General features: G+C 40.4%; 4 protein-coding genes across 18 annotated transcripts in view; 1 reads left to right on the forward strand and 3 right to left on the reverse strand.

Moving 5' to 3' along the window:
• The window catches only part of GPR87 (G protein-coupled receptor 87), a 37,683-nt gene extending 28,353 nt beyond the window's left edge, over positions 1–9,330 (reverse strand). For all 12 annotated transcript variants that reach the window (XM_032629354.1, XM_032629353.1, XM_032629356.1 and 9 more), the window contains exon 1: positions 9,192–9,330. The gene's annotated coding sequence lies outside the window, so the exon portion shown is untranslated. The remainder of the gene's footprint in view (positions 1–9,191) is intronic.
• The window catches only part of MED12L (mediator complex subunit 12L), a 326,027-nt gene that overhangs the window by 220,034 nt on the left and 80,003 nt on the right, over positions 1–25,990 (forward strand). The window lies entirely within an intron of this gene.
• On the reverse strand, positions 7,882–10,477 carry P2RY13 (purinergic receptor P2Y13). The gene is made up of 2 exons (XM_032629368.1): positions 10,364–10,477; positions 7,882–9,906 (listed from the first exon to the last, which is right to left on the reverse strand). The coding sequence occupies exon 2, from the start codon at positions 9,889–9,891 to the stop codon at positions 8,890–8,892; it is 1,002 nt and encodes a 333-aa protein (XP_032485259.1). The 5' UTR covers positions 9,892–9,906; positions 10,364–10,477; the 3' UTR covers positions 7,882–8,889.
• Positions 16,116–25,990, reverse strand: part of P2RY12 (purinergic receptor P2Y12) — a 45,761-nt gene continuing 35,886 nt past the window's right edge. For 2 of the 4 annotated variants that reach the window (XM_032629364.1, XM_032629361.1), the window contains exons 2-3: positions 19,934–20,101; positions 16,116–18,150 (exon numbers count right to left, since the gene is read on the reverse strand). In XM_032629364.1, the coding sequence (XP_032485255.1) occupies positions 17,108–18,127 (1,020 nt within the window). In that variant the 5' untranslated portion in view covers positions 18,128–18,150; positions 19,934–20,101 and the 3' untranslated portion in view covers positions 16,116–17,107. Of the gene's footprint in view, positions 18,151–18,490; positions 18,591–19,933; positions 20,102–20,831; positions 21,057–25,990 lie in introns of those variants that run through there. The other 2 variants (XM_032629363.1, XM_032629365.1) reach the window with 2 other exon arrangements.

The following is a 25,990-nucleotide window of genomic DNA, read 5'->3' on the forward strand; positions in this document are numbered from 1 at the left end:
CAGGCTCCGGATGCGCAGGCTCAGCGGCCATGGCTCACGGGCCCAGCAGCTCCACGGCATGTGGGATCTTCCCGGACCGGGGCACGAACCCGCGTCCCCTGCATTGGCAGGCAGACTCTCAACCACCGTGCCACCAGGGAAGCCCATGGCACACCCATTTTCTGACTGAAGCTGGTTCTCTTGGTTGTGTGGTTACACTCACCATGTGATTTGCGCCTCTGCTCTGTGGGCCATTTCACATGGAGCATCTTCACACTGTACTGCATAGGAAGCATGGCAAGGAGCTACTACTCCACCTATTCTTAGAAACCCTTGGAAAAGGCCGAGCTAATATAACAGCTGTTCTTATTTCCTCCTTGGAACTCTTGTGAACTGACTGGTCCCTCATGGCAAGAGTAGCTTGTCGTCCCGCCCTTCCTATTGCAGACTGGGGCTCTACGCCACCTCCTTCTTAGAGTGACCACTGACCTCACAGTTGTAGATTCGTCACATTTGACCTTCCCAGACTGTGGGATTCTGCTGACTCGCATTTCCTCCTCGAACTTCTCTTGTTCCTCAGTTTCCCAAAGAACGTCTTGGTGCTCCTTGTTGGCAATCCCCGCCCCCACAATCCCAGGCATCGTTCCTCTCTTTCTATCTCGTCTGTCCACGAGACTGGTGCAGCATGGCTTCTGAGGTGCTTAGCTCATTCCTTGTTCTCTCCCTTTCTTAGAAAAGATGATTCCCTTGGCTTCTGATCTAGCCCTGTCTTCAGAGCCCTGGATCCATATTTTGCCCCTACTGGCTGGACTCCTTGACCCAGCTCTCTCGCTAGTACTTCATATTCAACACACCCGTCATGATCAAGGACATCACCCAAGCTAATGTTCTTCAAAGCAATGAATCTCGGTTGGGAGGGGGTGTGATGGGGATTATGGACCCCATTGAGAATACATTTTGCATATCAATCACATACGTTTTACATGTAAACCCATACTCTCCAGTGATCTTGGACTCAAGACCTTTGTCTCTTTTTGAAAATGTCTCTAAGTTCCATGTCAGATTTCTTTCCCCTTGGCTCTCGCCTGCATTGATGGAAGACTTCTTTAACTGCTCTCTTGGCCTCAGTGGCTCCGTTAATTCAGAACTGCCTATTGCTGGCAAGTTGATTTTGCTAAAGCACGGCATAGAGAACAGTAGTCTTCACTTCAGCCACCTTCAGTGGCTCACGGAGAACTCCGAACACCCCAGCAACCCGGAAGTGCTGTGCACTGAGGTCCCAGTTCCGTTCCCAGGCTCGTCTTCCCCACGCATGTGCTGCAGCCTCAGGCCCTCCGTGGCCCCTGCCGCTCGGCCATAGCACAGCGCCCACCCTCACCTGAGCCTTCCTCCAAACTGCTCAGAGCACCGCAGGGTTCCCTTTCGAAGCCTCTGTTTTTCCCCCGGGGTCCAGTTCACACTTGCATCTCCGGTGAGCCCTTGCGCAGTTTCTCCATTTGGCAATCGCGGCCTTTTCCTCCGAGCTTCTTTGGTGAGCTAATTACGTCTCTTATTCCACGAACCACGTTTGGATTCATTATGGTCTGTGTGCGGCTTCCAGGGAGGCCAAGGGCCCTGCACGAAGCACACGTTGAAGGAATGATGGGCTACATGAGCGAGTCAACCCACTCTTTAGGCTGTTACTCCTCTTAAGAACCAGAGGGGCCCCCAGAGGGCTCAAAAGGTCCATGGTTGTCTGTTCATACCCCTGAGCTGTTGAAACTTTTCCTGTGTTGAGACCTCTCCCTCCCTTTTCAGGAGCCCCCCTCTTCACCATTCTCACAGCTGGGGCTTGAGGTGTCACCCCTTGAGGAATTAGGTTTGTCCCGACTATCAGAGAGTCAGTGCGGCAGAGCCATTGAGATGTGGTCTTGCGGCCACCTTCCGGGGTGTCTGTCCCAGCTCTGCCTCTGCTTGCTGGTGGGGTCGTGGGCACCAGGGTCAAGGTATCTGTTCACTTGGTGCCTCAGTTTTCTTTTCTTTTTTTCCTCCCCAACAGGGAGCCCTGTAGTATCTGTCTCCTGGGGTAATAGTGAGAAATAGAAAGGTGATAACCCTTGTAAGGTGCATACATAGCATGGCGCGTGGCACATAGCGAGCATTCAGTAAAGGAGTGTAAGGTCCTGGGAGGTGCTTGTCAGCTTCTAGGTCACAGATAATTAGCTGGCAGCATGCGGACCACTAGGGCCCACACGTGAAGGTACTGTTTTGTCGGGTTCAGGGAGTGTGAGGAGTGACTACGGAAGCTTTGAAAATAACAGGAAATATGGCGGAGTGGACTGGATTTATGATTTCTCTTGAAAACATTAGAAGATCTGCGATTATCAATGCAGTGGTTAAGAACATGAGCTCAGAGGGGCTTCCCTGGTGGCGCAGTGGTTGAGGGTCCACCTGCCGATGCAGGGGGCGCGGGTTCGTGCCCCGGTCTGGGAGGATCCCACATGCTGCGGAGCGGCTGGGCCCGTGAGCCATGGCCGCTGAGCCTGCGCGTCCGGAGCCTGTGCTCCGCAATGGGAGAGGCCACAACAGTGAGACGCCCGCGTACCGCAAAAAAAAAAAAAAAAAAAGAATATGAGCTCAGAAGCCAGAGTCTGAATTAAGAGTCCTAGCCTTGCTACTTGTAAGTCGTGTGACCCCGTGCCAGTTGCTTAACTTCTCTGTTTCTCAACTTCTTTATCTCTAAAATGGAAATAACAATAGCACTTGATAGGCTTCCTGGGATTATTAAACGGACCAGTATATTTAAAGCTCTTGGCATGCTTGCCTGGTACCTAGTAAATAGTGAGTAATGTGTGCTGTTTCTGTCGTTGCTGATGCTGGTTTTACTACTGCTGTGGCTACCAACTAGCAACCCTGGGCCCCAGTTTCCTCCCGTGCCAACAGCTGGCACTGAGTAGTAGATGCTCCCCTAAGTGGGACGTGAACTTTCCAGGTAGCTGTAGTTCATGCCACTGCCTGTCACCTTATATCTGTCCTGCTCTCTTTGTAACAATGTTGTTTGTCTCCAGTTGACAGATCTCACCCTTGGGCACTCATGTCCAGGAGTGCAGTGCTGTGCTGTGAACCAGTCCTTACGGATGTATGAACCTCAAGGAACTTTTAGCACAGGGGTTCTTAACATGTGGCCCAAATCGATAGCATCCTTATCTCCTGGAAACTTATTCCCAGGCTTCACCCCAGACCTACTGAATCGGAAACTCTGGAGGTGGGCCTTGCCATCTGTGTTTTAAGAATCCTTCCAGCTGGCTCTGGTACCTGCTAAAGTTTGAAAACTACTGATTTAACACATGTGTCCTATATTCATATTACCTACATTTGGTTTCCATGTAAAATTTAAAATGTGGAGTTGTGTTTCCAGGCACTTCAATTGATTTGTAAGGGCTGCTGTCTTTTCAGTGTGTACTCCCTTAGCTATTAAACACAGCTGGGTGCGGGTTCCTCTGCTGTGGTGCTTTTGTTCTGGTAAGATCTAATCTATGTGAGCTTTGATCTATTAACTTACTGGAAGAGTACAGTTTGCCTGGGGTGATGGTCAGGCAGTTTTAGAAGGAAGACTTTAGAAAGTTATGGAATGAGCTGCTTTCAAATGCATATGGAATATATGAAGTGATGAGATTAATAAGACAATAATTATTTTATATTCTGATTCAAGATCACTTTATCAGCCATCTAACTTCTTTGAGTTGGGAATTCACACTGCTTCTCTGCCTCTTCCTCCCCAGCCTCTGCCTTTTTTTTTCATTATTTTATTTTTTTAACTTTTTATTTTATATTGGAGTATAGTTGATTAACAATGTTGTGATAGTTTCAGGTGTACAGCAAAGTGATTCAGTTATACATATACATGTATCTATCCTTTTTCAAATTCTTTTCCCATTTAGCTTGTTACATAATATTGAGCAGAGTTCCCCATTTTAAATATAGCAGTGTGTACATGTCAATCCCAAACTCCCAGTCTATCCCTCCCCCAACGCACCCATCCCCCCTGGTAACCATAAGTTAGTTCTCTTAAGTTTGTGAGTCTGTTTCTGTTTTGTAAATAAGTTCATTTGTATCATTTCTTTTTAGATTCTGCATATAAGTGATATCATACACTATTTCTCTTTCCCTGTCTGACTTCACTCAGTATGACAATCTTTAGGGTCCATCCATGTTGCTGCAAATGGCATTATTTCATTCTTTATAATGGCTGAGTAATATTCCATTGTATATATGTATCACATCTTCTTTATCCAGTCATCTGTCGATGAACGGTTAGGTTGCTTCCATGTCTTGGCTATTATAAACAGTGCTGCGATGAACATTGGGGTGCATGTATCCTTTCAGACCATGTTTTTGTCTGGATATATATCCAGGAATGGGATTGCAGGATCATATGGTAGCTCTACTTTTAGTTTTTTAAGGAACCCTCATACTGTTCTCCATAGTGGTTGTACCAATGTACATTCCCACCAACAGTGTAGGAGGGTTCCCTTCTCTTCACACGCTCTCCAACATTTATTATTTGTGGATTTTTTGTTGGTAGCTATTTTGACTGGTGTGAGGTGATATCTTGTTGTAGTTTTGATTTGTATTTCTCTAATAGCAATGTTGAACACCTTGTCATGTGCCTCTTGGCCATCTGTATGTCTTTGGAGAAATGTCTATTTATCCGTTGCATTTCTCTACACTAACAGTGAATGATCAGAGAGAGAAATTCAAGAAACGATCCCATTTATGATCTCATCAAAAAGAATAAAATGTGTAGGAATAAACCTACCTAAGGAGACAAAAGACCGGTGCTCTGAAAATTATGAGACACTGATGAAAGAAATCACAGACCACACAGACATATACCATGTTCTTGGATTGGAAGAATCAATACTGTCAAAATAACTGTACTACCCAAGGCAATCTACAGATACAGTGCAATCCCTATCAAATTACCAATGGCATTTTCCACAGAACTAGAATAAAAAAAATCTTAAAATTTGTATGGAGCCACAAAAGACCCCAAATAGCCAAAGGAATCTTGAGAAAGAAAAAAGGAGCTGGAGGAATCAGGCTCCCTGACTTCAGACTATTCTACAAAGCTACAGTCATCAAAACAGTAATGGTACTGGCACAGAACAAAAAAAATATACATCAATGGAACAGGATAGAAAGCCCAGAAGTAAACCCATGCACCTGTGGTCAATTAATCTATGACAAAGGAGGCAAGATTATACAATGGGGGAAAGACAGTCTCTTCAATAAATGGTGCTGGGAAAACTGGACAGCTACATGTAACAGAATGAAACTAGAACATTCTCTAATACCATACACAGAAATAAACTCAAAGAGGATTAAAGACCTAACTGTGAGACTGGACACTATAAAACTCTTAGAGGAAAACCTAGGCAGAGCACTCTCTGACATAAATCGCAGCAATGTTTTTTGATCTGTCTCCCAGAGTAATGGAAATAAAAATAACAAATGGGACCTAATTAAACTCAAAAGCTTTTGCACAATGAAGGAAACCATAAACAAAATGAAAAGACAACCCACAGATTGGGAGAAAATATTTGCAAATGATGTGACTGACAAGGGATTAGTCTCCAAAATTTACAAACAGCTCATGCAGCTTAATACCATCACAGCAAACAACCCAATCAAAAAATGGGCAGAATTCCTTCCCCTTTTACAGGAATTTCTCTTGGTTTCTGAAGACTAATCCTGCACGGAACAATATCCTCTCCCACTTCCCCTGCATCAGGGGTATTTGGAAGGCCTTATCCAGTCAAAATGATGACAGTTTAGCTTTTGACAGAAGCCCTTAATTGTGCTCTGAGCTTACAGACTTCACCAAAGCTACTAATGTTTTTTTCCACTTTTTCCTCACTTCTATGTCTCATTAATGGCTATGGTATAGTTCCCCATTCTGTAAGTTTTCTAGATTTTAGTACTTGTGATTGCTAGTCTGGGAAGCTCTCCTCAAATCGTTGTTCTTCATTTTGTGAATGTGATTTTAAGCTGACTCTTCTCTAAGTTCTTGGTAGATTATTTCAATCTACATGTCAGGAACTCTGCTTTTGACTGTAATATTATTATAATGCAATGAAATATTTGCATTTATGGTGGACACATTTCCTGTTGAAATTTTATCTTGAAAGATCTTTCTAAAAAATTCTATTCATTATCTATATCCATTCAGTGTATTTTGAAAATATTATTAGAGCTGAAATACATGGGTTACATTCCCAAGCATAGTTTGAAATGTAGCTTAGATGCAGTTATTTATAATACACTATTAGCGTCTGCTCATGATTGTATAGTGTACTCAGTAAAGGTAACATGGATTTAGTGACATCTCTAATAGTTATCATGACTTAATTCTTTTATTTTAGCAAATGAAAATCAGATGTCAAAGTACTTTCTAAGCGTTTTGGTGATGGTAATATGCTACAGTTACAAATTTTACTTAACCGAAACCAACAATACATAGCTAAAGCATTTTGTCAATAGCTTTAAGACTGAGATGATGATAGACGTTAGCCCCCAAGCTATACGTGTACTGTTTAATAATCCTGCTTCCTTCCCAGTCATTCACTAGTGAACCCAAGAGCACCCATACTTCCCAGGCCCCTGTGTACATGCATAGGAGACCAACTAAAAAGAGCTTGAGCTTTCAAGAAGTTTATATTATCATTTGATAAGAAAAACATCAGTGAAAATTGGCTTCCCTTTTGCTTCTCTAGTAGGTAAAAATAAAGCCAGTTTGGCGTTTTATCAAATATTTATTGATTGCACAGTGAGACACAATTTCTGCTCTCAAAAGTACACATAGGGTATTAAAAGAGTTGATACATGTATGAGCCAGTAATTACAAAGCAGTGTGATCATTATAATAATTGAGGTGTGACAACACACAGATGATGGAGTGATTGGGTTTGAGGTGGTGGTGGGAATTTAGCCAGATGAGATTTCATGGTTTAAGTGATGGCAACTTAGGGTTCCACGGATGGATAAGAGTTTTCTTGGTGAGTCAGAGGGAAATTTACAAGTGCAATGACATGGGGGCAAAAAAGGAGCATGGCATTTTCTGATAATTATAAACTTATATGAGAGTATGAATTTCCAAGGATGGAAGAATGCTTAGGAAAAAAGGCCAGAAAGGTGGGCAAGTTCCAGGGCCTTCAGGGCCTTTGAGGCCATGGAAAGAGGTCTGGGGTTCACAGTCCTGATGGTTGTATTGGCACTAGTGACACTTCTACAGAGCATGACTACTCCTTTGTACATTTTATCTAGAAGGTGCAAATCAGCATCTACAATTCCAGATAAACATACTTTAGCAGCTCTTTTTTGAACCACAGAGGGATTCAGGAAAACATATGGAGGTAAATAAGTACAAGAAGGTCACCATCCTCTAAAACTTTCCCAGTATAGATGTTACTGATCGTAGGTCAGCAGTTCTATCTATATGTGTACCAAGAATGGCATAACGATGACATATTCTATTTAAGACATTTGTAATTTATCCTCTGTGGGAAGTATTGTGGGAGATACCAAGAAAACATGACGTATTTTCTGTCTTCAAAATATGTTGTCTTTCTTAAAAAATCCTAACCATCTTTGGGGGATGCAGTCAAGAATACAGCAAGCTAGGGACTTCCCTGGTGGCACAGTAGATAAGAATCTGCCTGCCAGTGCAGGGGACACGGATTCGAGCCCTGGTCTGGGAAGATCCCACATGCTGTGGAGCAACTAAGCCCACGCGCCGCAACTACTGAGCCTGCGCTCTAGAGCCCGCGGGCCACAGCTACTGAGCCCGTGAGCCACGACTACTGAAACCCGCGTGCCTAGAGCCCATGCTCCGCAATGAGACGCCACCACAGTGAGAAGCCCCCGCACCACAACGAAGAGTAGCCTCCACTTGCCACAACTAGAGAAAGCCTGCTCACAGCAACGAAGACCCAATGCAGCCAAAGATAAATAAATAAATCTATTTAAAAAAAAAAAAAAGAATACAGCAAGCTAGTAAAAGGAACTCGGCATTGAGGGCCCTAACATACCCAAACAGTGGGAGAGGTAATTATTTTCAACCAGAGACATGAGGAAGGAGCATGGAGGTGCTGGCCCAGGAAGGCTTTGCTGAGTAGGTGGAATATTCCACCACCGTTAGAGTATTTGCTGGGCAGAGGGGGGATTCCAAAGAATAAGAATACAGTATTCTTGCCCTTGAATTTGTACACACTCAGGATGTAAGCGAAGTGTTACAGTACCATGTTTTATGTGGCTTAGTAATGCTGCTTGCGCCTCCTATGGTGTAGCTGCATACTGGGGAAGAGGCTGTTTGTAAGTGTAAGAAGCAGCGCCTTCATCAGGTATCTGGGCTTTCTGACCTATTCCCCAGACACTTTACATCTAGCATCCCTTTCAACCTCTAGCCTCAGTTTTCACCAAAGGACTCACAAGGTGGGTTTTTTGGGTTTTTTTCTTTTTAAATCAGCATGTGGGATACAAAAGCAGTAGCATTGTTTGAATTACATGTGCAGAAGAATGTGAGGTGTTTTAGAGTGGAGGAATATATTTTTTATAATTAGAAGATATGTAGTTTTAGGAATATACATTTCCCCATGATACATCTTTTCCAAAGTGTAAGTGAACGCTCTTGATAAGGTGACTTCTAGTGGCTGTTTGCTTCCTGTTGCATTCTCTTACGGATACTTCATTTCAGCTTATGAATAGATCTACGTGGAATTAAAATTTATATGATCCTTTCTGTATGCGAGGATAGTAAAATGTAAGAAAGCATTTGCTCGAAGCCATCTTTTCTTTCACTGCTTACATTTGATTTCCAAGTAAATTGTCTTTTGAAGTCTTGTCAGTCAATCGTTAACCATGATAAAGTTATCAGCTTAGGGTTATATTGTCTGACTGACTGGTATGATTTTCCTGGGTGGATGCTGCAATCTTTCTCCCTTTCATACATGGTAGCCTCTCTGTGAATTTTTTACATAAGAATATATATATTAAGGGATCCATGCAAATGTTAGTTGCTGCCAAAAAAAGGGTTGTTTCTTTAGCTAGAAACAGTTGATTTTGCAATCGACAGTCAGTCTTACGGTTGGTTTGACTGTGAGTATATGGGACTCTGGCGAAATGAAATGGAGCGAAACACACAAAGAAGACAGCCACGACAACAAATACTTTACCTTCTAGCCTTTTGCTGTTTTTGCTGCCCTTCCTCTTGGACTTTCTATAAGAATTGTATACCTTTTTTGCAATCACCATATAGAATAGAAGCATTAGGACAAAAACAGTCCAGAAAATGAACTGGGAAATGTAGTTCACCACTTCATGCCATTTCAGCCCAAGAGGACCCTTTAAGGAGGCACACTTTTTCACAGATGACGGTGTTGCTTCCTTGTTGCTTAAGATCATATTTGGCAGGGAGAGGAGGAACAAAAAGAGCCAGATGAGGGTTGAGACCACTTTTGCAAACGCAGGTTTTTGTACGAAAAATTTTCCAAAAGGTCTGATGATCTTGAGGAACCTGTCAAAGGCTATGAGCCCCAGCAGTGTGATGCCCACGTACATGGTCTCGTAAAAGACGACGGCAGAGAAACGACACACAAAGGCTCTGAGCTGCCAGGGTCCGAGGCGCGCGTCTGAGAGGATTTTAAACGGAAGCATGAGCGTCATTATCAAGTCGGCCACCAGAGTATTTTTGAGGTAGACAATGAAGGTGGAGGAGCTGGGGATGTAAACGAACACCCACAGGGCCAAAGTGTTCAGGAGGGTGCCCATGAAGAAAACGACAGTGTAGATGGCTGGGAACACCAGGTGCACTGCCTGCATGTCCCTGGGGCACCTCTCAGACCCGTTGAAGCCCTTCATCACTGTGTCGTTCATGGTTTCCAATGTCAGCTGTTACACATAAACATACACACACAGTAAAACAAGAAGCATTTCATGATTTCAAAACACTACTTGTTAAAAGCAGACTTTAGGTTTGCAGCGTATTAGCACCTTAATGTATTCATCACATTTAATAGATCATTTGAGAAGTCCCATGTTGTTTCTGGCCAGAATTTTTTAAAGCACATAGTACATTTTTGGTACTTGTAACAGTACCATTACTTTCACAGCCTTATGAAATCCAAATAACTGGTTCTACCCCATTCACAAGTTCGGCTTTTGGCATGGCAGTAAAACAAAGCTGGCTAAGAGGTAAAGTTACTCATGTCAGATTGCTGTACATTATGTAATTTCCTAGGCTCATAATCTAAGGTTTGTAGAATGTTAACCTTAAAGCATTGTTTTTCCCCTTGAACATATTCCATCATTTATAAGCAAGCCACTCATAATAACAGCTGAAATTCACCTTTGTTTGGGAGGATACTCAGCTCAGTGTCTTCCGATCGAGGCAGTCATTAGTTCAGCCCATGAAGGGCATGTGAAGCAAATGTCGTTCTGCTTTCTTATACCCGGTTTCCTTCCTCATTTTCACGTGTGCAGTGTGATCCATTAGAACCTCTTCTTATGCAAACCTTTGGGGGATTTTCTAATAAGGAAGCTCTCTCATTTTAAACTTATATACTGTTAATCTACTCTGGTTTGAGTAAGTCAGTTTAGTTGCAGTTGTTTTTATATTTTCTCATGTAATAACTTCCCTGCAGTTTATCTTCTCTACATGTTCAGTGGAATTTTTAGTGCCTTTTGTATATAATAATAGGCAGAAATGTAAAGAAAAGAGCCCCAAATTGTAGGAGAATAAGAGTTGACTCTAAAATCAGACAGCATCGTCATCTGCATCCTTGTAGCCTGCTTTTTTCAGAAATGTGTGTTCATTAGGTATGACCTGATTATTTCTGTAGACATCTATCTTAGTCTTTTGGTCTTTCGATCTCTGAGAGATAAAAGGATGTATCGTCTAAGAGTTAAGGGCTATAAGACCCAAATGTTGGGGGGTTAGAATTCCAGATTCGCCAATTACTGGGTAGTAGATAATAGACAAATGATTTAGTAGCTCTGTGCCTCATTTTCCCCATCTGTATAATGGGTTTAATAATAGTACATACCTCAGTGTTGAGAGGCTGAGATGAGTGCCTAGAATAGTGCTGACTATATATGAAGCATGAAAAAAATGTTAGCCACTCACTGCTCTGGTGAGCGAATGGCAGATTTAAATGGAGATATACTATTTCACTCATTAGAAAGCCACTTTTAGAAGTCTCTTCTGTATTTGTGATTGTATGCAAAGTGCTGAAAACTTCAGGAATTTCATCAGTCAACCTTGGGTCAAGTTCTATAAAATTTTTGGAAGTATGTAATTGCTGCTTTTGTATAGAGAAAGCTGTTGTCTGTGAAGAAATGTTTGCTTGCCAGATAGATAAAGGGAAAGAGGAAATCAGAAGACCCTATGAGGGAATGTGGAGTTCTCCATGGTGAGTTTCACTTCATATTTCTTGCTATGAGTTTTACCACAGAATTGGACCAGACTGTCGCGTTGGCTTGATTGAGCATTTTGGGTGACTTAGCTTGGCATTCTGAGAATAAAATTACATATCCCGCCGGACATTTTTATGAGGGAATAGGATGCCTGATAATTTGGGTTGGAACTACCCAGTGTGGTGGCACAGTCTGAAAAATTGGTGTTTGATTCAAATAAATTGATCCTTGGAAAATACAGGTTCTGGATTTTATTAATGTAACGGAACATAATTTAAACATGTATCCTTTTATTTGCTTCAGTAGAGAATAAAAGCAAACTTAAAAAAATTTGAGTAGAGGGATTAGACCTATGTCAATTAAGTATAAATTTCCTAATGGCTCCAAATCTATTATTTAGATGCGGGTTCAGAATAGTTTCAATTTAAACAAGGGAAATGCTGTACAAGATAGTTTCATAATACGAAAACTGGAAATCGCTTTTTGGTCAAATTTCAAAATGCCGAAATGTGGGAGACCTAAGAGGAGGAACTGATTTACGGTGGCATTTCTAGAGTTACAGAAGTATCTCCTCTTAAATGTAGTAGGTTTCAAAATGTTTGACTGTAGTAAGTATCCAACAAATCACTCACTCCTTTATGTCCACGTGCTTCACACGTATTAGCCAACAGTCTCTTAGTTCGCAGTGGTGCTGGTGTCCCCTGAGGGAGGGTCCTTCACCCTTGATGCCATACCTTAGAGGCTGTGATGGGACAGGAGCACCGCCTCAGGAGCCAGAGGGCCTGGGTTCATTTCCTTATTCCACCTTTACTTGTGACTTTGGTCAAGTTACTTATGCTCCCTGTGAAACCAGTGCCCCCTCTTAACAATGAAAATAAGTAATAGTATTTGCTTTATAGGGTTGTTAAGGGGATAAAAATGAGTGAACGTTTGTCAGGTGCTTTGAATAATGTCCGTCAAATGGTACATGTTAGTAAGTTTCTTGTTAAATGAAATTAAAAGAAAAATGGAATACTGTGTGCACCTGTGGGGATAGTGCACAAAAGACAGGAGTGAATCACAGAAGGTAACGGATAAAGGGTCCTAGAAAGTATACCGATTTGGCAAGCTCCTAAACTAAACATTTAAAATCCTATCAAGCTCAAAGGGAATTTAGTCAAAACCAATTAAATCACACAAGCTATACTTTCTAAGGGATTATCTGGTCTTATTTAATTCTTACAGCAGTCTCAGAGATCCGTCCCATTTTACAGATGAGAAAATGGAGGCGCAGACGTTAAGCAGTTTGCCCAAAGTCCTGCAACCAGAGCCCACTGTAAACCCTCATGGTCTGGTTTCAGAGCCCCTGCTTGGAACCAGCCTCTCTCTCTCCTGTCTGCCAGAAGCCAGAGACAGGGTGAATGTGGAGTTGTTTACCAGATTCTGGACTTTTTGAGCTGGGTATTACTGATTGATGAGTGAGGAGATAGAATCCACTATAAAGTTTCAGGGACTTGTGAAACTCCTAGTCCCAAAGTGAGGTGCCAGGTTGAAAACGTAAATTGGTTCATAGCAGTAGGATCAGGAGAGAATCAAATATGTAAGGAAAAGTCATAGAAATTAGAAGCCTGCTGAATGGGAATAAACTACTTTTGGCATTTGCTGTCTCCTTAGGGATTGTCTTTTGGATCAGAGTCAACAGTATACTGTTCATGTTGATGTAACCACTACCATATAAATGACAATTGAAAAGATGTGGAAGTATTTGCTTTCATTTGGAATGAAAGGCAAAGTGGGAACTCCTGTACTCATAGAAGAGCCTTTTACTTCCCATCAAAGAATACCACGGTACTTTCTCAGACTATATGAAAGTGTTTAAAATCCCACAATGAATTAACCCAAGGTGGTAATAATCTAAAATAAATTATGCAGCTTACCATTAACTGTAGTGATCTGTGTATAAATAAATTTAATGTTAGAAAATCTCTACATATAACTGGAAGCAGGCAATAAATTCACACTACTATCTGAAACACATATATTAATATCCAGTTTCATAATTTTATTATAAAAGGAAAACCAGTTTAAAGAATTCAAATATAGACATATAGAGTAGAAAGTGAAAGTTAATTCCCTTCACATATACATACCAGTGTGTGTGCAAATATATATATATTTATGTATTGACATATTAGATCTTTGTCTCGTTCCATGTTAGTACATGAAGATTTGCTAACAAGTTTTTTTTTTTTTTAAAGTTACACTATATAAAGGTACCATAGTTTAGTTAAGCTGTTACTGATGGACGTTTAGATTTTCTTTTTTCCCCATTTTTCCTCTGTTGAAAACATGCTGTAGAGCAAATACCTCTCCATGTATTTTTGTATTTTGTTCCAACATATATTTATAGGAAGTTTCCTAGAAGTGGGATTACTGGATGAAAAGCTGTGCATTGCAATGTTCAATGATATTTTCAAAAAGCTTTCCAGAAAGACTGTACCCATTTATAGTCTCACCAAGTAGGATTATCCAGCACTATTACTAAAAATCTTTTAAATCAGTTCTAAACTTACAGGTGAAAAAAGCCATGTCATGTAAATATAAATTTATTTATTAGTGAGGGTATATATATCTTTTCATATTTTAATTGCCTATTTGTATTTCTCCTGGAAATTGATTTTTTTCTTGCCCTTTTCCCATTTTCTAAAAAAAAGTCAGGCTGTTTCTCTTTACTTATCGGCTTGCAAGTATACTTGCATATATTTAGTTCCCACCAGCCTCATTGTAATCCCAGCTCCCACTTTGGGTGTTACCAGATCATCTAGGTCAGCCGTAGGAACCTGTAGGTGTTTTCGGTGCAAAACTGCTGAAACATCGAGAGGCATGAAGAGGGGGTTCTTTCTCTACATAGGGCTTTTCTCCCTGTTTTTAGAGTTCTAGTCCAGGGGTTGTCAATCTTCTAAATAGCCAGTTAGTAAATATTTAGGTTTTGTGACCCCGCAGCCTGTCACAACTATTCAACCCTGTTGTTGTAGCAGGAAACCAGCCATAGATAAAACCTGAGTGGGTGTGGCCTGTGTGCTAATAAAACCTTATGGACACAAAAACTTGAATTTCATACTTTAATGCGACGTAAAGTTTTATTCTTCCTCCTGATTTTCCTCCTGAAAACATTTGAAAATGTAAAAACCATTCTTAAGTCACAGGCTGTACAAAACAGGTGCTAGGCTAGATTTGGCTTGTAGGCTAGAGTTTGTCACGTCTGCCTTAGACTGTTTATATAAGAAACCACTGAGAGAAACTTCCAATAACCAGCATCCTTAGGACTTGTTAGCCACTAAGGCTATGGGCAAGACTACATTTTGTTTGTCTCATCTTCTGAACCTGAATCTACAAAATTTGGCATCTCCCTCTCTCCGTCTCTCCGTCTCTCCGTCTCTCTCTCTCTCTCTCTCTCTCTCTCTCTCTCTCTCTGTCTCTCGAAGTTATTGTGAAATGTGACATGTATTGTGTATATTGAAGTTATTAAAGCTAGAGATAGTGACATTTTCTGTGTATAATGAGTGCTCCATAAATACTGATCTCTCAGCCTGTCTTGAATGGGATCAGTTTGATGTTTGATATAGAAGTATCAACAAAGTGTGATTTCGAGTTTAATGTAAACGTTTCATGTTATATATAAAAACATAGATAATTCCAAACATTTTACAATTTCTTTTCCACGAAAGTCCTGTAATACCATTAGCTTTTCTGTTTTGTTTTTTTCCTTTCTCTTGTGGAAACTGTCATCTCAGTGAATGAGTTTAATCCAAAATGAAAGATTGTTCAGGAAATCTCTGCCCATCCTGTAGTCTCCCGACACCTCATGTGATCCTGGCACCGTGAGGTGGCCAGCTTTCATCCACTCTCTACCCCCGACTTGACTGGATTGAGGAGTAAATCTGCCCTTCACTTTTCCCATATACAAAGTAAGATGGTCCGATTAGTCGATCCTTAGTTTCTCTTGCAGCTCAAATATCCTGGTATTCTTACAGAATGTGCTTACTCATGTGACATTAGAGTGAATTGCATTGGTTTACCTGGCAGAAATGGCTGCTGCCTTTGCCCCAGCGGTAGGTCGAATATGCATCTTTTTTGATGCATGCCTCTATGTGCATCTCCACTGACATCCAGTGCTTGCTTGCAGAAGTGCCAGAGAAGGAAATGTGGCCGCTCAAGAATAGATACCATCTAGAGAGTTAAATGAGTTCAACTATGTACCGAAATTTAACTCAGCAGAATAAAATAGATTATTATTGGAGTTCAGTGAACCTCCTTTTACTACAACTCACCATTTTTATTTCTTCTCACATTATATTTAGATATCGGTTTCTATGCCTTGTATTTGGGAATCACCTCTGAGGGTCCTAAATAATTGAGATAAATCGTGTCCACTTCCAAGTGTGTTACGTATTTTTTTATAATAAAAAATAATATGGCTTGTGGGGAATCAGACTACATTATAAGTTTGACCTATTTTTTCATTTACATATGAACTAATTGACGTGAGATGTCACCTTCAGAAGAGATTTTGCCCAACAGTGTGTAATAAAACGGATTGTGTTGGCAGCTATCTTTTCTTAAAGGGGTTTGTTTGATGTTGGTGTATATGAAAGATGAGTCATAGTATCTAGTGTCTTTGAACAAAGAAGTTCCCACAAAGTATGTTTTAGAGTTTAATGTAATTTTTTTATTATCTACACAAACAGGTAATTCCAGACATTTTCATCACTTTCCTGCTAATAGTTATACTGTTCAACTGCATCATCATATTTAACTTGTTTTTCTCATCAGGGAAATGTTCATTAACCCAAATCGCAGGCAGTTTCTAGAAGCTAGTTAATAATGATAAGTACTGATGATGGTATTGTATTTACTGAAGTTGTCCAAGTAGTAGCAAACTGGCTTCTCTGGTGTTAAGGATATATTCATAAGTTTTTGGTATTAGAATGTCATAAGGCAACTATTTTAATAACTTTGCTATTTTTGCTCTTTTTCTTGAGAAGGTAGTTTTAAAACCTCTATCTTCTTAATGAGAAAAAAATTTAGTCTCATCAATTACCATTTCAATTAGTTTAAATCCCTTAAGTTTTTACTTATAATTAAAAGTTAGTAGTTACTGTTCTTTGCATGTCCCAGTTACTTATGAGTATCACAGTAGGTCAGCATTTGGTTAAGGGACTGGGATATATATATACATATGTAAGTACGTGTAAGTATATATACATATATAAGTATATAAGTATAATATTTGGTCAGAAGATTTTATCAGATTTATCATTCTTAGTTGATTACAATAAGTTAATAATAGCGTTGTGATCAGTAATATATTTTAAAAATTACCGTAAATGTTATTATATGTTTACCCATTTTGCCAAAAATCTACACGTCTGACTTCTGTGTAGTTTTGCATGTGGCATGGTGACTGGGTGCAGTTTGTTTTGCTACACAGCTACATGTTCAGTTACTTTTCTGCATTTTAAGATTGTTTTCAGTACCGGACAAGTAAAAGAAAATTGCTTTTGTCACCTTCTATTACTCGTTTCAAGAGTTATCGTTACTAACTCAGCTACTTCTTAGTCAGTATTAATATTTTCACATAGCGCTTGCCTGTTTGGAGTTCCAAACACTAATAGACTGAAATACTACCTCAGTTTGTTTACATTGGGGTCTCTTCACTTGGGTCACCACCATCCTGTCCTTTTTTCCTGTTTTTATGGGATGGAGATGATGCAGAATTGGAGCATCTCAGCATACTCATCAAGGAATTTTTGAAGGATTTGCAAAGGAAAAAGTAGATGAATGGATCCAGGCACGCGTTTAAGGAAGTTAACCAGAGAGTGCTCTCTTTGACGTAGAACAGAGTATTCTCAGCAGAGCAGTCAAAGACATCCCGGGTTTGACTCAGGGTGTAGGGAATTCGGGCAAAATGGAAAGGAACGAAACAAATAAAAAATACAGCAATGATAATGAAAACTTTGATGTTTACCTTTTTCTTGGGGACTTTGCCGACGCCCCTTGTTCTCACGTATGACTTGTACAGTTCTTTTGTAATGAGCGTGTAGCATACAATGACAATTAGAAAATTAATCCAGAAAATGACTTGACAGATGTAATTGACTATCTCATGCCAGACCAGACCAAACTCTGATTTCAGGAATGAGCATTTCTTCACGTTCTTGTCACTGGGCCTCCTGTTGGTCAGAATCATGTTAGGCAAGGAGAGTAAGAACATGAACGCCCAGATGACAACAGAGAGAATCTTAGCCCCCAGGAGATTGTTGGGGTTGGATGTTTTAAATGGCCTGGTGGTCTTCTGGTAGCGATCGATAGTTATCAGTCCTAGGAATGAGATACTGATATACATCGTGAAATAAAATACAACGGAGGTCACTTGGCACACAAAGGCTCTCAGCGGTCCTGTTCCCAGTTTGGCATCGCTGAGGATTTTGAATGGAAAAGTCAGAATCATGAGAAGATCAGAAATGACTGTGTTCTTAAGGAAAATAATAAAGTTGGATTTACTGTGGATTTGAAAGAAAATCCTCATTGCCAGGCTGTTCGTGATGAGTCCAACGAAAAACAGCACGGTATAGAAGAGCGGGAAGAGGACCTGGGTGATTTTGTAATCTCTGGTGCACAGGCTGCCATTCCCAGCCGCAGTGGTGAGGTTGTCCATGGCTTGTGTTTCTCCTTTGCTACCTAGAGGGGGACAGAGGGGGTGATTATTTTCAGCCCCAGATATTTGATTTCACTCTCATCTCGGGGGGTAACATTTTTGGACAAAAATTGAGGTGTCTGATCCTCACTGGGTCGGAGTTAGTAAGAACACAGAAAAACTGAGGTGTCTGAGCCTCACTGGGACGGTAAGAACACAGAAAATTAAATCTCAAAATATTTCATGGTGACAAATATTTTATCTGTAGCAAAATAAAATAGCCTGCAGAACATTGTGTGAAGGTATGGCTACTTTGTGTCTCTTATTTTTTGAATGTTTGCCTCTTATAGGACACTTATTGATCTTAGGCAAAAGTGCACATACATAAAAACTAGAAGAGAAATACTCGGGCTGTGCTTTGTTCTTCTGCAGCTTCATTGCCACGCCTTCTGACTTTTTTGTTTCTATTCACAGTCACTTTTCCTACACCATCCTTGTTCCTGGACTTCATTTCCTCTAGTACCTTCAAAGTGTTCTAAGGAGAAATGACCAATAATTGCGGAGTAGAATTTTAAAAGTAAAAAGTGAAAAGAAATTTGTATAACATCACTTGTGGAAAAATTGTTAAATAAATAAAAAGCAGAAAACATTTTTTTCTTTTATAATTGGAAGGTATTTCTGCTTCTATATGCTCAGTCATCCATTTGAAAATCAGCCTCATAGAGACTATTCTTTAGCTCCGAATATTTTAACCCATGTGTATCTCTTTTCCACCTTTGCTCAGTAGATTTTAAGGTTTGACATATGTTTTCTTGAATATCATTCAGTGCAAATTTTTAAATGCTAAAAAAATAAGGAGATGGCTTCTGTATGTAGTCATCAGATGGCATTCCTCAAAACAGCCTGGGCATACTTTCTAGATTTATAGAGTGTATATAATTAAAATAAAATACCAAAATCATGTCCTTGTCTGGTTCCATAGGTTGTTATACCACAACAGGCAGCGATAAAGGAAATTAACACTTGACTTGAATACATTATTTGGCATCTAAGTTTTGAAATTTACAATGAAATTTGTAAAATTTTAATTCGTCAAAAACAAATGGAACTGATTCTATATAAAGTGTTATTCCTAAATATAAGACATGGTAATGTTAAAGTACAAATATCTAAATTAAAAAAAAATGCTTCCATTTAAAAGATTTAAATATAACAAAGCCAGCACTAAGTTCCCCCAAATGTCAGTGGAATTCTTTTTTCCATCCTTTAATTACTGAAAGTAGAACAAGTTAAGATTCATGTCACAATATGGCTTCAATTTTCAATACCTCCTCACCTGTTTAACTTAAAAAAACAAACGAACAAACAAACCTAAATAAACCCTAGTATTTGACACAAGATCACTGATTTAACCTTCCTTGCTACTGCTATTTGCCTTTGTTTATGCCCTGATGGTTTTGGAAATTCTACTTTGGGAATGCTCATTTTGCATAGAGTGTAACTTATTTAATAAGTGTTCTTGGTATTGAGAATTTCGGCTCCCTCTATCTATATTAAATTTCATTTTACACTCAAGGTAAAATAAGTAAGACCATTTGAATTTTATTTCCATGTTCTGTGTAAATTTTTTTTTTTTTTTTAGTGAAGAAGTTAATGGTTATCTCTAACATCATGAATGCAGCTTGTATTTTAATTTGTATTCCATATAAGTACCTGCATTGATATTGCTATTAAAGTTTTCCAACTTTAAGAAAACTTGAAAAAACTCACACACACATCATAGTGCAAATACATACACTTGTCAAATACTTCTAGAGATAAAGTTACCTGGTTACTCTGTTGATTCTGAAGGATTTGAATGTATCCAGTATGTGGTAGTTAATAAAACCTGCAGAGTGGCATCTGGTTATTTTCCTTTTAATGTCTTAGTTTAGCTGTTTACACTCTTTATGATAGACAATCTTCTGAGCGTTCATCAGTAGGGTCTGGAGTGTTCTGGAGAGAAATAGAGGGAGAGAGGAAGAGGACTTCACAATCAGAAATTACCTTCAGACACCGTAGACTCAAAGCTATGCAGACGCTGTGTTTCTGTCTGGCTGCTTTTAGGACTTCTGCTTTTATTTCCTTGGGAAATATGGGGCAGCGTGGGTGAGAAGTCATCTTTTAAAAAGCAATTTAAAATCTTGTGGCTTTTTACTGAAACCTGCCATAGAGTTGATGCTTTGTGAGTTCTTTGGGTTATTTCCCATGAAAATGATAAATCCAAGTGGAGATCAAGCCTGTCAACGTCTGCTTCCTGGAGAAGGTTGCAAACTTGCTTTCTCAGATGTTCATTTACCTGGAAACATACGTGCTCAACACTAGGTGATATATTGCCTTTTAACAAGTAATCACATTTTAACTCGTAATGTGTGCTCGTTAGGGATGTTAGGTTTCTTGCTCTTTGTTTTTTTCCTGGTTAATAATGTCAGTATTTTAAATCTGTGTCTGAGCAACTCTTTGTAGGCGACACAGTTTCCCCCCATTATAAATTTTAAGATTCTAAAATTACATTAAGAAAGAGAAACAGTTGTATCCATTGCCAGGCTTATTATATAGTGTCTTTCATGCTTTTCTTGAGTAGAATTTAAATATAAACAAGTTATTATTACTTTTCTTTTGACTTTGCTTTTGTTTTTTGGGGGAAATATATCATTAAATGAAGGGACTGTGGAATCACTATTACCTTCATGTAAATATTGTGGGCACTCACGCGTGTGTACACACTCGTACAATATTTCAGACTGTAGTGTCCTTCTGTTACCAGCAGATCCACTTGGGTAGGTGTCTTTGCTGTGAACATATGTTTTGGTTACTTCTTTCTTCTGAGTTTTGAGTGTGTCTGTCTCTGTGTAGGTTAGATAATCTTCAAGGATGGTTTTTAAAGTACAGAACAGCAGCTCAGCGTCACCTGGGAAATCAGGAGAAATGCACTTTCTTGGGCACCAACCTAGCCCCAGTGGATCAGAAACTCAGGAGTGCACCCCTCACCTGTAGTTTCACATGAGCCTTCCAAGTGATGCTCATACACACTCAAGGTTGAAGACCACTGATTTAAACTACCTGAGCATTTTGTTGGCATCATGGGTTTGAAATCAAGCCATGAATTTGGGTAATTTCAGTTGGAAATGAAAGTCAGGTGATGATCCCCATCTGTTAGTCATCTAGAGGTGTCACTTTGATGCTATACTTTTAGAAGATTAACTTATTTGTTGGTTTAGAGAGACAGCATACTTTTTGAAAAACCTTTTATGCTACATACACTTCAGAATAGTAACAGCCAACTTTTGATTTCTTATGTTGTCATGAATTAACTAACATTTTATGATCTCAGCTGTTCTGTGAAGTAGATAGTCATCTTGTTTCCATTCTCTGGATGATGGAAACTAAGGAGCAGAGCAGTGAAGTTAGAGATCCTGTTCAACCCATACTGTCTGATTCCAGAGCCTGCATCTGTGACCACTGTGTACAAAAATCTTCCCCATCTCACTGTCTCCACAAGCCCTCCCTACATGCCCCACCCCTGCATTGAGGCCCAACAGTTAAGAGGTCAATGCCATGAATGGAATGGCTACACTTTTAAGAAGATAGGAGTCATGCTTGCCTTCACACCAGATTGTCAACTTTAAAGGATGTTTGTGAAGTGTTTCTAAGACCTTTGGATGAAACAAGGCTTTTGAAAAAAAAAAAGAAAAATCATGACTATTTTCAGCAAATTAATATACCATACTAAAGGAACACTAATTCATGCTACTTTATGGAGAATTTATATTTCCAAATTCCTAAAGGGCTATGACTAGGGATTTGAGGGGTAAATGAAAGGCTCCAGTTCTTGATCTAAATTAACTTTCTCTTTCCTCTGATTTTAACTCACAACCACACCTATCTGTAAACCGTCTCTAATAGTATTTACTCAGTGGAGGATGACTGGAAAAGTGAAGTAATTCTATATACCCTAGAATTTTTACATGCAAGTGGTTTAATTGGTTTCTTTATTTTATCGAGTCTGTTTATCTGAAAATATGTATTTGCTTCAAATAGGATTACTGTGAACAGAGAGGGCCATGCCCTGAAATGGAAGGGCCCTGTGGTCCTTGTGAAACCGGGTTGGGACAGAAGGATGGAGAGGTAATTAAGCCACTGGATGAGCTCTTAGGCTGTTTTAGTTCTAACATCTTACAGTTTTGAGATGCAGTCATTTTGACATTAGTGAAGGTTTTGATGGAGCACGTGCATTCCAAGGCAGTGCTTATGTCATCTAGCTTGGCTTTACCTGTTAGCACGCATACATTCGGGTTAGATATAAGATAAATTCCAAAAGTAAGGAGTCTGGGGCATTGCAGTATTTAGCAAGAAAAGAATACTACCTCTGGTGATGCAGTTATTTGTCAGCCTTGTCTTGAATGTTTTGCTTGAAAGTAGAGGACTGCTTGACAGCCATTATGCTCCTAGGATGCTCTGAGTTTGTTGGATAAAGGCCTCATTTTGGCCACACTGGGGACTATAAGCTATTACTGAACAAAGCTTTCCTTCACAAATCTAAGTAAAGGAGTCTCCGATTCTCTTGAATTAGAAAGAGTTACTCCAGGTCGGGTGTAGTTATACCGAGAAGCTGCTGATCTCCTTGTTCCTTTCACACAGCCTCTCCACGGTGTGCACACCCACCTCCCCCGCCACCAGCCCAAGGCTTATTACTGCTGTAACATTGATTTGAATTTATTTTATTCTAAACAGATTAACGTGGTACACTGAAAGCTTCAGCTGAAAGAAATAATGATTGGAGGTGAAAGGAGAGTACATGGCTCTGATAATCTCACCACCATTATCGCATCCTTGTGAACACACACACACGTTTTGGCAACATTTCTAATCACTCATTTTAAAGAAATGAAGATGACTAATATCAGGCTTCAGTTAACTCCAAGTTTTCCCTTTTCAGGACATTTGGCTCAAGAGACATCTTTGAATTTCTGTGGTACAACAATCCTTCCAGAGTTTTTGGATGTGCATCCTCCTAGGTTTTTAAAAGATCAATTAAGTGTGAGTGTGAGATATTATCTGAAGAAAGAAAGTGATTGATCTGGAGGATGAGATTTTCAGAACTCAGGGTGGGTGACCTGTTTAGCCCAAGGACAGCAGGGGGCTGGCGTGAAAGGGGTTAGCTAGACTTCCACGGACTCTCCTATGGATTCTTTCTCCACCCCACAAATGTGTCCTTCAGGGTATCAACGAGAGAATAATTCTTTGGTACTGATCTTTACAACTATGCAACTTGAGGATGTTTTAATACCTAGTTTAAAGAGGAGAACTCATTGATACCTTTGGATACATTTGGTCCATTTTCTGAGATTGACCTTATTCTCATGTATAAGTTGCTATTTAAAGACTTGTGCATTTTCTACACGCACAAAAAATTGATGTAAACCAATCTTGTAGGCTATTGAAAAAGAGTTGCTTTGAAAACGTGTTTGCCTTTCCTCTTTGAAGACTAGTAACGGCTCTCACGGTTTCCCTGAAAAATGTTAACTGTCAGAAACACAGTCTTCATGCCCCATATGGAGGTTGACCGGTGGTTCCCCCCGCCCAGCTAACTGCAGGCTTCTCTTGCTTTTTAATTCCATCCTCTTACTCTCACCTCATGGCTTTGCTTTGCTTCTGGCCCAATTCCCTGAACATAACAAAGCCAATGAACTAATACAAGCGTCTTCAAGTTCCTCACTTCTTCACCTCCAGATTTCCCTGTATTTTCACCAATTTTCTTTTTTGTCTGTGGTTAAGTAGAAAGATGTCCTGGTCTTTTGAAGTTAATCCAGACAAGAGGTCACTGTTACCCATCTCCTTTGTCAGTTATCTGCCCTCCAGTCCGGATTTCCTTTATGGAGACTCATTTGAAGCATAGCTTTGAAACCAGTTTGTCATTGGTTATCCTAATACAATGATCACTTTTCTCTCAAGCCATTGTTCTTTATACCCAACTACTAGTAAGTGTGGTTTACTTCCCACACCTTCACCATTTCACCATCTGCTCTTACTTCAACCTCCTGTTTCCTGCCTTCTGCCCCTACCACTCTAGAGAAACTTCTCTTTTGAGGTTCACACATGTGGTTTTCCGTTTTTGTTTGTTTGGGTTTTTTTGTTTTTTGTTTTTGCGGTATGCGGGCCTCTCACTGTCGTGGCCTCTCCCGTTGCGGAGCACAGGCTCCAGATGCGCAGGCTCAGCGGCCATGGCTCACGGGCCCAGCCGCTCCGCGACGTGTGGGATCTTCCCGGACCGGGACACGAACCCGTGTCCCCTGCATCGGCAGGCGGACTCTCAACGACTGCGCCACCGGGGAAGCCCCATTGTGATTTCTTAACTGTATTCAACACTGTTGATGACCCCTGTTGCTAACTGTCCCTTCCCTTGCTTTTGTGACCTTAACTTGTCCTATTATTTATTAACTATGGAGAGTGTGTGTCCATCATTTGATGGTTTATTTATCCCCTTCACTATTGCAGCTGTTTTCCCTCCCTACCCCTGCCCAAAGAGAACATGGGGGTTTTGAATGCCTTCCAGTTACATAGTGCTCTTATCCATAAGCTGTCACTTCTGCATTAGACCTGCCGTCAAACCACCTACTAGACATTTGTAATACATTTCCACCTACCCCTTGAATTCCTCTCACCTAACGGTGAATTCACGAGCTCCCTGCCCTTATAACCTTACTCCTTCCCCGTCCCCGCCCGGACTCCAACAAATTTTATCTAGTGAGTCCGTCTTGAAATGAGATGCACATTCACTCAGATGCCTGATCCTTTCCTAACTTCCTCAGATACCTCTTGATTTTGCTTCTTATTTTTTATTCCCACCACGAAGACCTAGTTTACACCCTACAGACTTTTTTGGTCTAAACTTCTCTCTGCCTTTCATTTTTCCTCTTCAGTTTTTTTAAACACTTAGTTATCAGGTTAAGTTTCCTACTAAACTAGTTTTTTTTTTTTTCTTCATCCGTGCCCTATTCTTTTAGTCACATGTTTCTTCATTAATCCACTTGTTTATTCATTATTTCATGCATTCAACAAATATTAAGTGCCTAGTCAGTGCCATTAAGGAAAATATAAATGTGAATGGTCTAGTGAGGAAGACAGACATTAAACAGATACCTAGAAAATAGGTGAATTACACAGCGATAAATGCTCCAAAGTCGCTTCTCCGCACACCTCCCTCTGCAGTGAGGGCTTTCGCTAAAGTGAGTTGACAGAGGGAGGGACCTGACGCTGTCATGATGCATAGCATTTCCACACGTGCGCTTGAGGCTGTTGAGAGTATTTCAGGTGGCGGGAGGAGACCAGCAAAGGAAGGAAGTGCCCGGCACCTTTGGGAAATGTTGAGCAATGCGGCACAGCGTGGCTGTGGGCTGCCTGCAGGGAAGGCGTGGAGGTGCAGTAATATCAATGGACAGCAGGGGGTGCTGTGTCTGATATGCCACTAAGCATTTTACAGACAGATCCCCACTCTCACCAAAACCTTATAAGGTATGTAGTGTTAACCATTTTTCAGAGGAAGAATCTGAGACTCAAAAAGGCTCATTATCTTGGGCCATGGCGTTGGCAAGTGACACACCCTGGATGCAGTCACAGCTCTCTCTTACCCTGAGCTCGGGCTGTTACTGGGCCAATATGGAGCCATAGTACCCCGTGTTCATTAGAACACATGGGTCTTTCCAGGATACCTTCCGTCACCATCCCTGTTTGGGGTTCGAACTCTGCAGGTGCTATCTCTATGATACTGAATCTGTACTCCTTAAATCAGGGAACATTCATCCTTGCATTTTCTCAGTTCTTAGTACCTTGTCTTGCTGTAGG

Source organism: Phocoena sinus, chromosome 4 (genome assembly GCF_008692025.1).
Source record: "Phocoena sinus isolate mPhoSin1 chromosome 4, mPhoSin1.pri, whole genome shotgun sequence".
NCBI lineage: Eukaryota > Metazoa > Chordata > Mammalia > Artiodactyla > Phocoenidae > Phocoena > Phocoena sinus.

Excerpts from the sequence above, each read along its gene's own strand:
- P2RY13 (XM_032629368.1), bottom strand. The coding sequence starts at position 9,891 with ATGAACGACACAGTGATGAAGGGCTTCAACGGGTCTGAGAGGTGCCCC.